Source organism: Papio anubis, chromosome 1 (assembly GCF_008728515.1).
Source record: "Papio anubis isolate 15944 chromosome 1, Panubis1.0, whole genome shotgun sequence".
NCBI lineage: Eukaryota > Metazoa > Chordata > Mammalia > Primates > Cercopithecidae > Papio > Papio anubis.
The window spans coordinates 61,846,777-61,864,157 of record NC_044976.1 but is presented as its reverse complement, the minus strand read 5'-3'; the positions used below and the strand labels follow the sequence as shown (position 1 = coordinate 61,864,157).

The 17,381-nt window shown below is 35.9% G+C and overlaps 1 protein-coding gene across 7 annotated transcripts in view; it reads left to right on the top strand.

The window, feature by feature from the left end:
- Positions 1-17,381, top strand: part of ITGB3BP (integrin subunit beta 3 binding protein) — an 80,119-nt gene that overhangs the window by 35,128 nt on the left and 27,610 nt on the right. For all 7 annotated transcript variants that reach the window (XR_002523841.2, XM_009209818.3, XM_003891986.4 and 4 more), the window contains one exon: positions 8,877-8,946. Coding sequence is in view for 6 of the 7 variants with exons in the window: in XM_009209818.3 (XP_009208082.1) it covers positions 8,877-8,946 (70 nt within the window). In the remaining variant the exon portion in view is untranslated. The remainder of the gene's footprint in view (positions 1-8,876; positions 8,947-17,381) is intronic.

The window sequence follows — 17,381 nt, the reverse complement described above, 5'->3', positions numbered from 1 at the left end:
GTATGTGTGTATGTTGTATATCATTTATATATTTTTTAATTTGTATGTGCATTATTATATTGCTGCCCTCCTCCAACCCGTAGCAAGTTTCTCCATACTATTACAGTTGACCCTTGAACAACATGGGTTTGAACCACACAGGTCCACTTATATGAAGATTGTTTTTGAATAAACATACTGGAAAATTTTTTGGAGTTTTGTGACAACTTTGTAAAACCCTGCAGACAAACTTTGTAGACTATAAATATAAAAAAAAAGAAAGTTAGGTTTGCCATGGATGCATAAAATATATGTAGCTACTAGTCTATCATTTACCATAAAACATACACAAATTTATTATAAAAAAATAAATTTATCAAAATTAATGCATACAAACACTTAGACCCTACATAGTCCCATTTGCAGTTGAGAGATACGTAAATGAATATAAAGATGCAGTATTAAATCATAACTGCATAAAATTAGCTCTAGTACATACTATACTACTATAATAATTTCATAGCTACCTCCTGTTGCTGTTTTAGTGAGCTCAAGTGTTGCAAGTATCTGCTTGACATACCATGTGATGCTGATAATCTCTGCACAAGCAGTGTGTCTCTCAAGTAAATTGTGTATTGCAATAAAAAGTGATCTCATGGTTCTCGTATGTTTTTCATCATGTTTAGGGCTATGCTGGAAACCTTGAATAACACCGTGAAACCCACATAAAGTGCCACTAGTGATGCTGGAAGTGCTCCCAATGAGCAGAGAAAAATCATGATATTACAAGAAAAAGTTGAATTGCTTGATATGTACCATAGATTAAGGTCTGCAGCTGTAGTTCCTACCGTTTCTGACAGTTCATCTTGTAAACAGATGACAAACTTATGGTATTGATTAATACTTTACAATACTGTAAATATTTTATCTTACGATTTTCTTAATAACTTTTTTCTCTAGCTTACTTTATTGTAAGAATGCACAGTATAATACATGTAACACAAAATATGTATTAATTGACTTTGTGGCATCTGGTCAACAGTAGGCTATTGGTAGTTAAGTTTTCGGAGAGTCAAGAGTTATACTTGGATTTTTGACTACATGGAGGGTTGGCACTCCTAACCCTCGAGTTGCTCAAGGGTCAGTTGTATGCATTTTAGAAAAGAAGAAAGAGTAAATTTTTCCCCTTTATTCCCATGAACACTTCAGACTCGTTATTTAATAATGAAAGTAGAAGAATAAACAAATTTGCATAGTCAGAGAGTACTTGTTAACTGGACAATAGATCTGTAAAAATCACTCAGACTATAATGATATAACAGCACAGAGAGATAAAAGGAAAATATGATAAAACAATAAAGAGAAATGATAGGCAGAATAAGACTCTTCAACATCTGCCAAGTTGGAGTTCTACAAGGAGGAAATACAGAGAATAGGCCGTAGGCAGTATTCTAAGATATAAGGACTATCAGTTTTTCGTAATTAAGGAAAGATAAGAATGTGCAAATTAGAGTAGCATGCTAAGTCTGCGCAGGATAAAGTAAAACAGATCCACATCTAGTTATTTCATGATAAAACTGTATGTAGAACATCAAAGACAAAATTTTAAGGGCAACCAGAGAAAAGATAGTACCTACAAGAGAGTAACAGACTGATAAACTTCTTATTTATATCAGTAGACTCCAGCAGAAAATGCAATAATAGTATCAATTAGGAATCACAGTTGAGTTTTTATCCAGGAAGTGAGGATGAAATAAAGATATTTTCAGACAGTCTCAGAGAGTTTGCCACTCACAGATTCTCAGTAAAATAGCTACAAAATAAGTTATTTCTCTAAGAGGTAAAGTGAACCTCAGATAAAGGAGTGGAATTGCAAAAAGCAATAATGAAAAAGTGAATTAGCAAACGTGTTAATCTAATTACAAGTTTTGCTGACTATAAAGCAAAAGTCAAACAATTGGAGAGCGGCTGAAAAACAAATAATAGACCACACTAGCATGGAAGATAAGGAGGCAACAGATAAGAGTTACGATGTGGTTTTTTGTTTGTTTGTTTGTTTTTATACTCTAAGTTCTAGGGTACATGTGCATAAGGTACAGGTTTGTAATATGTGTACATGTGCCATGTTGGTGTGCTGCACCAATTAACTCATTAAGGTCCTTGTATTTTCAGGCAAATGATGAGATACCTATCACTTGACTTCATTGTATTTTTTGTTTTCTTGCCTGCAAAATGGAGAAGATAGTAATTCCTACCTCAGAATTTTGAGGATTAAATGAATTAATACACAGAAAGCACTTAGAATGGTACTTGACATATATTAATAGTATATGTTCCGTACATATTTTAGCCATTTTAATTAATAGCCGTTTTAATTAATTAGACTTTAAGAAAAGACATAAGACAATTTTTTTTTTTAAAAAAAAAGCTAGTAGTTGCTACAAAAATAGATAGGCTGAAATAGACTTTACGCCTAAAAGGCTTTATTGAAGATAATGGGGCTCTTTTCATAAGAGATAGAAAAAGATTCACCACTACAAAAATAAAAGGATCCTGAGCCATATGTGCATCTAAAAAACTCAAAACATGATGAAATATGACAGGATAACAAGGGAGAAACTGATAAATCCACAGTCATTGTAGGAGATTTTAAACTATCTCTTTCAGAAACTGATGAAGAGGTTACAAAGGAAGGATATAGGCAAGTTGTACATAATTAGCAAGCTTATCTAACGAGCTGTGGTCAGAAAAATACCCAACATATAATAAAGCACACATAGAATGTTCACAAAAATGTACCCAGCTTGGAGTTACAGAGGAGGTCTCACTCTACTAAAAATTACAGTCATATAGCTCACACTCTCTGACTAAAATTTCATACAGTTAGGAATCAATAATGAAAAGGCAGCCCTCCAAAAATTTTAACCTGTATGTTTGGAAACCAAGAAACTTCTAAATAATTCATTGATCAGAAAAATTACAATGGAAAGTATAAAATATTTAGAATTGAATGATAATGAAAACATGTCAGCACTTAGAGGAGAAATTTATACCTACATTATACTAAAGCAGTTCTTGGTGGAAGCTTTATGCAGTCCTTCCTTCATATCTGGGGAATTGGTTCCTGGATCCCACTCAGTTTCCAAGATCCACAGACCCTCAAGTCCCTTGTAGAAAATAGTATAGTATTTGCATATGACCAATACACCCTCCTATATACTTTAAATTATCTCAAGATTACTTATATACCTAATACAATGTAAGTGCTATGGAAATAGTTATACTGTATTGTTTAGGGAATTATGACAAGGAAAAGTCTGTGTATGTTCAGTACAGATGCAACCATCCTTTTTTTAAACAAAGTATTTTTGATCCATGGTTGGTTGAATCCACAGATATAGAACCCACTAATACAGAGGGCCAACTGTACTTACAAATGCATATACAGTCCTGTGTCACTTAACAATGGGGATACCTTCTGAGAAAGGCATTGTTCAGTGATTTTGTCATTGTATGAACATCATAGATTGTACTTACACAAACCTAGATGGCATAGCCTACTACACATTTATGCTATATGGTATAGCCTGTTGTTTGTAGGTTGCAAACCTATACAGTGGACTGTACTGAATACCATAGGCAATCAAAACATAATGGTATTGGTATATTTAAACATATCTGAGTAGAAAAGGTACAGTAGAAATATGGTGTTATAATCTTATGGGACCATTGTCATATATGTGGTTTGTTACTCACCAAAGTGTTATACTGCTCATGACTGTATTTAAAAAGGAAAAATGATTGAAAACTATTGAGTCAAGCATTCAACTCAGAATGACTGAAAAAGAACAACAGAATGAACCACCCAAAGCAGAAAGGAAATAATGATATGAAGAGAAATTATAAATTGAAAACAGGATAGTAAGCAACAAGTCAAAAGCTAGTTCTCTGAAAAGTCTAATGAAATGGTAGCCCTCTGGCAAGACTGATTTTTTTTCAAGTAGCAGAAGGAACAAATATGTAAAGGAGCTGATAAGCTACTATACTATCTCCTTAAATCTGTGGTGAGCAATCTGAGGTGTGGGCCAAATGCTAAACATTTTTATTGTAAAAGAACTAGTCAAATATCTTACCCTGTAAAATGTAGATCAATAATATTAATCTCAATATTTTCATGGAAAGACTTAGGCTTTTAAATACTTTTCAGCTTTTAAATATGACAAGTTTTAATATTTCTAAGAATAACACTTAGGTCAGTTATCAGACTGTCAAGTACCCAGTCAACACAAAGTAATCTGAATGAAAGATGTAAAAAACCTGTATTTTTGTTACTGCTTCCCAAATATTACTGTTTTAGTAGATAAAAAGTTATTTCAATTTTCTCAGTGATAACCTTCTATTCAATAATGTAAGTAATATTTTAAGAATGTTGTTACATTTCTATCTATGCGACTTAATAAAGGTGTTTTCATTTTGAGTGAAAAAGAACCATTCAGCCGTGTGCAGTGGCTCACTCCTGTAATCCCAGCACTTTGAGGGGCTGAGGTGGGCAAATCACCTGAGGTCGGGAGTTCAGGATTAGCCTGGCCAACATGGCGACACCCAGTCTCTACTAAAAATACAAAAATTAGCCAGGCCTGGTGGTGCATGCCTGTAGTCCCAGCTGCTCAGGAGGCTGAGGCAGGAGAATCACTTGAACCTGGGAGGCAGTGGTTGGCTGGGCTAGCAAAGTGAGACTCTGTCTCAAAAAAAGAAAAAAAAAAATTAATATTGTTATTTTTCATGAGTTGATCCTCTAAAGAGGTTATTTACCTACCACTCTAGTTTATTAATATTAATTTGGTTTATTAAAAGAATAGCAGGACTGTATCAGTATCTCATTCACCTCTTTGCCTGCAGGCCTCAACTTGATCTACATGCAAGTAACCTTTTCAGAAAGAAGTTACTAACTTTTGTTTGACCACCTTAGACAAATCACTTAAACCTCTGTGGATCAAGGTTTTCCCGACTCTTAACTTTTTGTTTGAGACCAAAATGATTGCCTATAATATTTATCAACTATAAAGTAAGGGTACCTATAAGCAGCATGATACCAGCCTAAAGCTGTTTGGACTTTACATTAATTTTTATTTATTTATTTTTTTTGAGATAGAGTCTCATTCTGTCACGCAGGCTGGAGTGCAGTGGTATAATCTTGGCTCACTGCAACCTCTGCCTCCCAGGTTCAAGTGATTGTCCTGTCTCAGCCTCCCAAGTAGCTGGGATTATAGGCACATACTGCCGTGCCCGGGTAATTTTTTGTATTTTAGTAGAGACAGGGTTTCACCGTGTTGCCCAGGCTGGTCTCAAACTCCTGAGCTCAGGCAATCCACCCACCTCGGCCTCCCAAAGTGCTAGGATTACAGGCGTGAACCACTGTGCCCAGCCTACATTAGTCTATTAATAAGCATTGCATCATGGTTAAGAGCACAGTCTTCAGCTAAATGTCTGGGTTTCAGTCCTCACTCACTAACTTTATGGACTGGGATAAGTTATGTAACCATTCTGTACTTCTATTTTCTCATCTGTAAAATGGGAACAAGAGTGACTGTGTCAGAGTTGTGCAAGTTAATTAGATATCATATGTAACATATTTAAAGCAATGCCTGGCCCTAGTTAATACCATGTAAGTGTTAGCCATTGTCATCACTATTGATTGTGCTTCCAAGTGTTAACAATTTGTTGAAAGCTATCTTCATTGGTTAGGGAAAGAGCTCCCTGGAGCCTTACCAAAAAGCTCAAATACAATTCTGAATCTCGTTCAGATTCAGTGATGGTACATTTGTCACCAATGTTTTGTGAAACTGCACTTGAAGAGAGTCAAATACACAAGTGTTTGCTCACTTTTACATATAATCTCACAAGAAAAATACCATATAGATTCCACAGTCCTTTTGTATATATTCATTGTGCTTACTTTTTTTTAATAGAATGGAATGAAATAAAGGAATGTATTAAGTAACTGGAAAACTCATTTACTACTCAATATGTTGTATTACTCAACAGTCTAATAACTGATCTAAGTATTACTCTTAGAAATATTAAAATTCTTCATATTTAACAGCTGAAAATTATTTAAAATCATAAATCCTTCCACGAGAAGACTGAAGTTAATACTATTGATGCATTTTTACAGGGTGAGATATTTGACTAGTTCTCTTATAATAAAAATATTTAAAAAGGCATTGAATACCTAGTGAAAATTCAAATAACATTCTTTACTATTTCTTACCTGACATTTTTTGCTATTAGTGCTGAAATGTGAAAACGAATTACAAGTTAAAGGAGCAAAGTAATTTTAATACTTAATTTTGGAGCCTTACTGAATGCAAACAGCATAGTACAGAATTCAGGAAATTAGTATTGACCTTTAGGCAAAGATTTTCTGAAATAAAGGTTTAAGGTACATTTGGGTTTTCGTTTGTGGTTTTCCACAAAACATTCATTTTCAGCTTAACTTTTTTCAGAGACAGATTTTAATTTATTACTCCAAAACTCTCTAAAATCACAAAATATTGTTATTCTTTTCCCCTTACATTCTTTACTACATTTTTAACCATATTAATTTATTCCGTTTGAAACAAGGATACTGACTTGTCAAATAAGGCGTAGTTCATAAACAAGAGAAATAACTAGTGCTTTAACAAAATTTCTAAATTATAACTTTTTTCTCCTTTTGCCATTAGAGACTATTTTGGGGTAACATGATAGGTTTTTGTTGTTGTTGTTATTGTTTTTGAGGAAGACATAGGTTCAAAGTAACAATGAGAGGAGTTATTATTAATCGACTTCTGAACAAGTGGACTCAATGAAATTGAGTTTCTTTTGACTCTTTTTTATTAGTGGTCAACAGTTTGGGTTATTCATTCATTTGCTTGTTTATTCATTCAATAAACATCAAAAGCCAGTATATGCAAGGCACTGAAAATCTTAACTGTACTAATATGTATCCTCAAATACTTGCTAATTATGTATCAAATGTGTTTAAAGTACTTGGTGTATATGGTAGTATAAAGTACTCTAGAACAAACAACTAAATAGCTCATAAAACAATTATCTGCTTAACCATTGATAAGTACAAACATTATGTTCTACAAGAGCTATAAAATCAAACAAACTTACATTTCAACCCAGTAAGCATATGAAGGATTATGACTTAGTTACATCCTATGTCTTCACGTGTGCCTTTGTCAATTTGTGAAACTTGTAAAAGTTTAGATAAGCTGTGACCTTGGATAACTAGATGGCATTTTAAATGGAATGTAACCATTTATTTATTTTATTGTTATCTTTTTTTTTTTTTTTTTTTTTTTGAGACGGAGTCTTGCTCTGTTGCCCAGGCCGGAGTGCAGTGGCGCAATCTCAGCTCACTGCAAGCTCTGCCTCCCAGGTTCATGCCATTCTCCTGCCTCAGCCTCCCGAGTAGCTGGGACTACAGGCACCCGCCACCGCGCCCGGCTAATTTTTTGTGTTTTTAGTAGAGACAGGGTTTCACCGAGTTAGCCAGGATGGTCTCGATCTCCTGACCTTGTGATCCGCCTGCCTTGGCCTCCCAAAGTGCTGGGATTACAGGCGTGAGCCACTGCGCCCAGCCTGTTATCTTAAATAAATAATGAATGATATACTTAGATCTTTCCAAGGATTTACTAAATAAATACACATTTAAAGATTCAGGTCCTCAAAAAATTTAAATAAAATTACCATATGACCCAGCAATCCCACTACTGGGTGTATATTCAAAGGATATTAAATCAGTATGTCAAAGAAATATCTGGATTCCCATGTTCATTGCACCATTATTCACAATAGCTAAGATACTAAATCAACCTAAGTGCCCATGAACAGATGAATGGATAAGGAAAATATGGTATATATACTCAATGGAATGCTCTTAACCTTTAAAAAGAGGGAAATCCTGCCACTTGGGACAACATGAATGAACCTGGAGGATATTATGTTAAGGGAAGTAAGCCAGGCACAGAAAGACAAATATCACATGATCTCACTTATAAGTGGGATCTAAAAAAGTCAAAATCGTAGAACAGAAAATAGAGTGGTGGTTACCAGGGTCTGCTGGTCGGGAGGGCTGAGTGATTGGGAACATGTTGACCAAATGATAAAAAATTTCAGCTAGACAGGAGGAACAAGTTCAATTATTGTATAATTGACTATAATTGATAGCAACATATTATACAGTTGAAAATTGCTAAGAAAGTAGACTTTCAGTGTTCATACCACAAAAAAATGGTAAGTATGTAAGGTAATAGATATGTTAACTAGTTTGGTTTAGCCATTTTACAATATATACATATTTCAGAACATGTTATATACTATAAATATTTAGTGTCAATTTAAAAATAAAATTAAAAGGTACTTTTACCCCTAAAATCAAATTTATTTTACAATGATACTATGAGGAACTTAACTATTTTCTGAGTATCAGTATCACCAATCCCTTGTTGTTAACTTGAGAAAAAAAATAGAGGTGGAATAATGCAAACTGGAAGCCTTAATATAATATCATTGATTAAAATCTTTGATGAAAGTATCCTTTATCTAATAAAGTTTACTAATGCATTTTAACCTAATTATGGAATCATATTGGATTTCTCTTTAATATGCCAACCTTCAATGGAAATTTTATTCAAAAGATTATTTTTTCTTATGTGGTATTGTGAATAAGAAATTAGGCAAATAGGAAATGGAAAAAGAAAATAAAATAGGATACTTTTTCTTTTCCCACCTCCCTTCCATTTGTCCACCTTTTTACTTTCTATTTAAAATTTGACAAAATTCTATTTAAAATTTGATGATTTCTCCTTTAACTTTATGTCCTTTTCTTTATTACACATATATAGAAAAGAGAAAAAAATTGAATCCCCCCAGTTTAACTGAAAGCAAAGAATCGACAACAAAAGACAATGATGAGTAAGTTTGTTATTTTTGAAATTACATATGTGTATTCTGCAGGAAGATGTTCATATTTGTTAAAATGACCATTTAAAAGAATTTATTTGTAGAAATTAATAGTTTATACCTGACCTGAAATATTCTCTCTTAAATAAGTAAAATACCTTAGTTGTGATGTGGTTTGTGATATTCTATAATGGTTATATATGATGCCTTAATTTTTTTTTTTTTTTTTTGAGACGGAGTCTCACTCTGTTGCCCAGGCTAGAGTGCAGTGGCCGGATCTCAGCTCACTGCAAGCTCCGCCTCCCGGGTTTACGCCATTCTCCTGCCTCAGCCTCCCGAGTAGCTGGGACTACAGGCGCCCGCCTTAATTTTAATACTCATTGAGCCCAGTTCTCCCAGCATATGCATAATAGACCAGCTCAGGGTAAAATAGAGTAAGACATTTACTTCAGATTTACATGGATGGAGAAGTAATATGTGGTTTAGGAACAAAGTGTCTAACAAATAACTGGTTCAGGGTGGAACTAGAAACACTGAAGCCAGCAGAGAGAGATCTAGAGGAACCTGGAAGGCCTACAGGCCAGCAACCAATCATTTTCATATTGTCCTGTCGGTGGTTCCTTTGAATGAAGACATTATCTGCAGAAAGCTACTGTCTACGTAGGAAAAGCCTGGAAAGAATACAGATGGCTCTCCATATGTGTGTATTACACATTTGTGGGTTCAACCAATGACAGATTGAAAATATTTTGAGAAAAAAAACGAATGGTTGCATCTGTACTGAACATATACAGACTTTTTTTCTTGTTATTATTTCCTAAACCAATACAGTATAACAACTATTTATGTAGCATTTACATTGTGTTAGGTATTATAAGTAATCTAGAGATGATTAAAGTATATGGGAGGATGTGCATAGGTTATATGCAAATGCACCATTTTATATAGGAGACTTGAGCCTCCATGGATTTTGGTATCTGCAGAAGTCCTGGAACCAATTCTCCACAGATACTGAGGGACAACTGTATTTGTATCGTCTTCCTAGAAGGATTGAATTAAGCAGAATGGGGGTTAAATTTTCAAAGTAGTGCATATGTTTAGCTCATTTACCATTTCAGTGTATCTTCTATCTACCACACCAGTGGACACTAAAGAGTAAAGATAAGGAAAATGAAGTTTCTCCCCATTGGGAGCTTATGGGTTTTTTTTGGTTTTTTGTTTTTTTGTTTTTTTGCCCTGAGACAGGGTCTCACTCTGTTGCCCAGGCTGGAGCACAATGGTGTGATCGCCATTCAGTGCAGCCTCAACCTCCTGGGTTCAAGCAGTCCTCCCACCTTAGCCTCCTGCATAGCTGAGACTACAGGTCCACACCACCACGCCCTACTAATTTTTGTGTATTTTTGCAGAGTCAGGGTTTCGCCATGTTACCCAAGCTAGTATCAAACCCCTGGGCTCAAGCAGTCCACTCACCCAGGCCTCCCAAAATTCTGGGATTACAGGTGTGAGATTCTGCTTGCAGCCTGGGAGCTTATGATCTTATGCTGTAAGTTAATATACCTTCCTCAATTTAGAAATGGGTTATGTTTACAAATGTTTTTGGAGTCATTTACATGGAACTCAGAATGCATTTTCCATGCAAATAGTGTTATAATCTGTGGTTACAGCCCTGAGTCAGGGCACAGATCTATTTATTTCGTGATATAGCTGAACTATAGTTTTGGTAGTAGTCCAGATTAAAAGATGTGGAAACTGAGTGCCATTTAAAATACTTTAGGGACAAAGAGAAGAGTTTTTCAAAGAATCCTCATTGTTTGACATCTCCTACATCTGTCCATTATTTGCTTTTAGTAGCTGTTTTCCCTTGACATACTGCTCCTCCAGCTCCAAATATTTGCATGTTTCAGTCTTTTCTGCCCCACAAATATTTTTGTTGTAAATTATTTCTTCCTACTCCTAATCAAAGCTTTTGTTTCCTCAGTGAACTGATCTCAACTGGATATTAACAGGAAAGCATTCTTTTTTGTTTAACTTATTTAATGTTTTTTAACATAGGAAATATATGTACACAGGAAAAAGTTCAAATTATACAAAAGGATATACAGTGAAAGCAAGTAGCAAGTAAAAATTTATAAATCACAGATAATCTTGTATTTGAAAGCAGGTGCCTGCTAAACCGAATTAATTTCTGATGCAGTTACATAAAGTGTAAATAGGCAGCAAAGGAGGAAATGTTTTTGGACAAAAGTGATACCAGATAATCAAGCCTGTTGTTTTTCTCCCCGAATCAGCTCCACTTAATAGTGTCTTTCCTTCTTTCTTCTTGTAAACCCATCAATTTCTTTAGAGCTCAGACTTTTAAAACAGTAGTTCCCATGGCAGTGGGCTTCAAGGAGCAAGGGAAGAACAAGAACCATTGTTATGAGTCACATAGGAATTTGCCTATGTTTATTTAATTTATTAATTTCTCTCCATATTTGTTTCTAAAGATCTCTGTTATTTAAGTATATCACTCCATGAATTGGTGTTATAATTAGTGAATTTAAGTATGAGCTGAGACATTTTACAACATATAAAAATAACGGGCCAGGTGTGGTGGCTCACACCTGTAATCCCAGCACTTTGGGAGGCCAAGGCGGGCAGATCACTTTAGGCTGGGAGTTCTCCCTGTCTCTACTAAAAATACAAAAATTAGCTGGGCGTGCTGGCGGGCGCCTGTGGTCCCAGCTACACAGGAGGCTGAAGCAGGAGAATCACTTGAACCCGGGTTGGGAGGTTGCAGTGAGTTGATATCGTGCCACGGTACTACAGCCTGGGTGACAGAGCAAGACTCTGTCTCAAAAAAAAAAAAAAAAAAATTCTGTCAGGAGACTGAGGAAAGAAAATTGCTTGAGGCCAGGAGTTCAGGGCTGTAGTACACTATGATCCCTCCTGTAAATAGCCACTGCATGCCAGCCTGGGTGACACAGTGAGACCCTGTCTCTTAAAAAAAAAAAAAAAAAGAAAATGATACTTTTTTTTTTTTTGAGACAGAGTCTCGTTGTGTCACCCAGGCTGGAGTGCAATGATCCAATCTCGGCTCGCTGCAACCTCTGCCTCCTGGGCTCAAGCTATTGTCCTGCCTCAGCCTCCCTAGTAGCTGGGTGTGGTACATGCCTGTAGTCCCAGCTACTCGGGAGGCTGAGGTGGGAGGATCACTGGGGCCCAGGAGGTCAAGGCTACAGTAAGTGATGATCATACGAATGCACTCTAGCCTGGGTGACAGAGCGAGACCCTGTCTCAAAAAAAGAAAAAAATAACCCTAGAAAATAACTATAATTTAGAAAGCAAGATGCTTTTTAAATACATTCTTAGCCAATTAGAACAAATAATCTATTTCTATGAGAACACTAAATGTTAATGATTATAAACTACAAAACAAGTTTCTAAATAAATTTTCTTATTTCCAAAAGCTAGTGAATAGTCAATATCCCTCACTGGCCTGTAATCCCAGGACTCTGGGAGGCCAAGGAGGGAGGATCACTTGAGGCAAGGAGTTAAGAGACCAGCCTGGGCAACAAAATGAGACCCCATCTCTACAAAAAATAAAAAAATTAGCCAAGCATGGTAGTGTGCACCTGTGGACCCAGCTACATAGGAGGTTGAGTTAGGAAAATCATTTGAGCCCAGGAGGTGGAGGCTGACATCTGCAGGCCGAAAGAGCCATGGCTTTGGAAGGGCCATAAGTTCCACCACACTCTTGGTGGTTCTCACCCTGCAGCTTGGAGAAGGTGCAATACTCTCCATTACCACTAATATAAATAATGTTTGTAAAATTCTTACCTAATAAAAAATTTAGGACAGGCACATGTCTGCTTGCAGGTAAGGTATTTTTTGTCTGTTAAAACTAGTCTGTAGCTTGTTTCATGAATGCTTTGTCAAATTATGAAAGTTAAAGTGCAGTGATATTTGAAGACTGTAAGTGATGGTGTATCTTGTTTCTAATAAGATAAACCTTTTTGCCTTTGTTTTATCTTATTAGGGAGTTATATGTCAGTGTTTGAAACATGCTGTGTGGTATAATAGGTTTAAAATAAATTCTTTAAAAGAGGAATACTGAAACTAGCCTTGTAGATTTGTCTGGTGCACGTGATGAAACCTACAGCTTTATTTGGGGTTGGTGGCAATGCCCTGCTGGCTAACTTTCAGGTGACTGGGTTTTTTAAGTTTGGCAAGTAGAAACTTCTAAAATTGGATTTTCCTTTGGAAATGTGTAGGGTCGGGGGAGGATGTCCTAACCCTATGTTGCGATCCTATGTAGAAAAATATGGGCTTAAATAGAGCCCGCATTTTTCATTTTAATCGAGTGTTCCACATATGTGACTGCTGTTTCTGAAAGAAGTTTCCAGAATGTCACCATTTCTCAGAACTGAATAAACGTATTGCCAAGAGGCTTTTCTTAGGAATGAAACGTATCTGGGTAAATCTAAACAAAATTGCCTCTGTCTTCACAGTACCAAAGTTCACATAAAAGGTGAAAGCTCCTTTACATATTAAAATATGTATCTGTAACACTAATTTGTTACCATTATGAATTCTTTCAGCTCCATTTTAGGAAAAAGTAGTTGGCTATTTAGAAGTATGTATGTCATTGTTAGTCTACAGATAAAAACATCCTGGGTCAGCCCACTCTGTCCACTACCATAGGCTACAAAGAAAAGTCATCATTGCTGTCAATACAAGTTGATGGTTTCCAATCTTAAAAAATTTTTTTTAATTAAAATAAATTTTTAAAAAGTTAAATGCAATAAAAATACAAATTTGAATAGAAACATGACTCAAATTATTTTTACAAATACATAGTTTTGTTTATTTAAACCAAAATCTTGAGACCCTTAAAAACACAAAATTTATGAAGTAGAGTTCTTAAATTTATGAAGTAGAAAACAAGCTTAAGAACTGCAAACAAAATTTCTCACTGGGCTGGGCGTGGTGAGTCACACCTATAATCCCAGCACTTTGGGAGGTCAAGGCAAGCAGATCACTTGAGTTCAGAAGTTCAAGCCTGAGCAATATAGGGAGATCCCATCTCTACAAAAAAATTTTTTTTTAATTAGCAGGCCTGGGTGGTGCACGCTTGTAGTCCCAGCTACTCAGGAAGCTGAGATGGGGGGATCACTCTAGCGCCGCAGATTGCACACCAGCCTGGGAGACAGAAAAATGACCTATCAAGAAAAAAAAAGAAAAAAATTCCATGGGTAAAATATCTATAAATACCTTGTGTAAGCTTTTAACAGTTTAGAGACATTTTTTAAACTCTAGATTCTTAAATAATTTAAAATTTATAGAAAATTTACAAGAATATTAAAAAGAATTCCTTAACACTCCCCCAGAGTCACAAATTGTTAATATTTTGTCACCATGTACTTTTATTCTCTCTGTCACACATGTGCACACACATACATAGGTACCCAAACTTTTCTGAATATTTGAGAAGTTGCAGACATCCTTTTTTACCGCTAAATCCTTCAGTGTGTATTTCCTAAGAAGAGCATTATTTAACCATAGTAAAAATATTAAAATCAGAAAATTTTTTTTTTTTTTTTTTTTTTTTTTTTTTGAGACGGAGTCTCGCTCTGTCGCCCAGGCTGGAGTGCAGTGGCCGGATCTCAGCTCACTGCAAGCTCTGCCTCCCGGTTTCACGCCATTCTCCTGCCTCAGCCTCCTGAGTAGCTGGGACTACAGGCGCCCGCCACCTCGCCCGGCTAGTTTTTTGTATTTTTTAGTAGAGACGGGGTTTCACCGTGTTAGCCAGGATGGTCTCGATCTCCTGACCTCGTGATCCGCCCGTCTCGGCCTCCCAAAGTGCTGGGATTACAGGCTTGAGCCACCGCGCCCGGCCAAAATCAGAAAATTTAACATTGATATAATTACTGTTATCTAGTATATACTCCAAATTCAAATTTTCCCAGTAATGTTCTTTATCACAGCTTTTCTCTTGATCCAGGATTCAATCCAAGGTCACATATTACAAAATAGTTCTTAAAGTTTCCTTCAATCTAGAACAATTTTTTTAACCTTTTATTGTGTTCTCTGACAGTGACATTTTGTCAGAAATGTCAGAAAAAAAAAAAAAATTTGTTTTTTCTTACTTTTCACTTTGCTTTTTTTACTGATGAATACGTCCTGAAATCAATTCCTATTTTTTAAATAGTGTAGACTGTTTTTTGTACATCATTCCTCAGTTGTGTTTGCCTGATATTTTGTCATTAGTCATGTTATGTATTTTGGGGCAAAAATATAGAAGAATGTTGAATTACATCAAGAGATATTTTGTCCTATTATTGATTAATTTTAATCATTTGATTACAGTGATGTTCAGCAGGTTTATATACTATAAAAGTAATCATTTGGCCAGGCGCGGTGGCTCAAGCCTGTAATCCTAGCACTTTAGGAGGCCAAGACAGGCAGATCACGAGGTCAGGAGATCAAGCCCATCCCGCCTAACGCGGTGAAACCCCGTCTCTACTACAAAATACGAAAAACTAGCTGGGCAAGGTGGCGGGTGCCTGTAGTCCCAGCTACTCGGGAGGCTGAGGCAGGAGAATGGCATGAACCGGGGAGGCGGAGCGTGCAGTGAGCCGAGATCTGGCCACTGCACTCCAGCCTGGGCGACAGAGCGAGACTCCGTCTCAAAAAAAAAAAAAAAAGTAATCATTTTCCCTTTGTAATTAATAAATACTTTGTGGCGAGGTACTTTGTCATGTTTCACCCAGTAGTTTTAACCTACATTGATGATTCTTGCCTGAGTCAGTTATTACTATAATGATTGCCATAGTCATAATTTTCTAACTCCATCATTTCCGTATTTATTAATTGACCTTCTGCTGGTTGACCATTTAAAAATTCATCTGTTCATAGTGATACAAGGTTTTTCCTTGACTTCTCCTTTTCCATATTTCTATCCCATCTTAAATCTAAATCTCTGTCTCCTGAGAGCAGCAATAAATTTGCACATTTGCTTAATCCTACATCACACGCAAAATATTTGCAGAATTCTTGTGCTCACAGCACTGCTAAAAACAAACCTGCGAAGCATTCAAGATTTGTTTGCAGTTTTTTGTGCTTAGATTAAAGATACAAATTACTGTTTTCATAAATTATTTGGATTAGTTCATCATTTGAAGTATTCATTTGAAATAGGTTGTCTTGATCGTGAATTTTACTTTTTTCTCATGCTTTTTGACTTTTTAAAATGAGATAAGCCATTAATATAGTCCTAAAAGTCAAAACTGTTGCCAAAAAAGGATACTCAGAGTAGCATTAATCCCTCCCTCATTCCTGCTACCTATTTCTTGTGGGTAACCAAATTCATTAGTTTCTTATTTACCTTTCCTATGCAGTTTCATTTTGTTTTTTCTTACTTTTTTTATATAGAAGATGGCACACCATATGTACTCTTTTCGCTTTGCTTTTTTTTACTGATGAATACGTCCTGAAATCAATTCCTATTGATCAATTTGGAGAATTTTAAATGTAAGAATCCTCTCAACAGGAAAATACAGTTCCATGTTTTAGGTTTAAAAATTTTTTCTTCACAAAACAAATAGTTAATGGCGTGTCAATAAAGCCCATTTGTAAAAAACAAAAAAACAAAAAAAACTACACATTAATATTTTATGTGAACTTCCATATCCTTTATGTTTTGCAAGGAATATATATAATTTACTGCGATTGGCTTTTCTTCCTCTTGGCAATTTGCTGCTGCTGTAGCTGGCATTGCTATGAAAATGCAATAATGGTGACTGTCCTGTAAGTTTTATTTTCAGATAATTGTAGATTTACTTGCCATTGTGAGAAGTAAAACAGAGACATCATGTGTAGTGTTTTCCTAGTTTCCCAACATAACATCTTATAAAACTGTAGTACAATATCACAACCAGGAAATTGACATTGACTCAATCCACTGATCGTATTCATATTTCCTGTTTTGCAATGAACTCATTTGTGTGTGTATTTAGTTCTATGCAATTTTATCACGTGTAGGTTCTTGTATCTACCACTGTAATCATGATACAGAACAGTTCCATCACCACAAGGATCCCACCTGTTGTATAGGCCCTTTTTTTTTTTTTTTTTTGAGACAGAGTTTCACTCTTGTTGCCCATGCTGGAGTGCAATGGCATGATCTTGGCTCCTTGCAACCTCCACCTCTTGGGTTCAAGTGATTCTTCTTGCCTCAGCCTCCCAAATAGCTGGGATTATAAGTGTGCACCACCATCAGGCCCTGTTAGTTTTTGTATTTTTAGTAGAGATGGGGGTTTCACCATGTTGGCCAGGCTGGTCTCAAACTCCTGACCTCAGGTGATCCACCCACATTGGCCTTCTAAAGTACTGAGATTATAGGCATGAGCCACTGCACCCAGCCTAGGACTTATTTTTAATCACTAGCTCATTCTCTCTTATAGGCA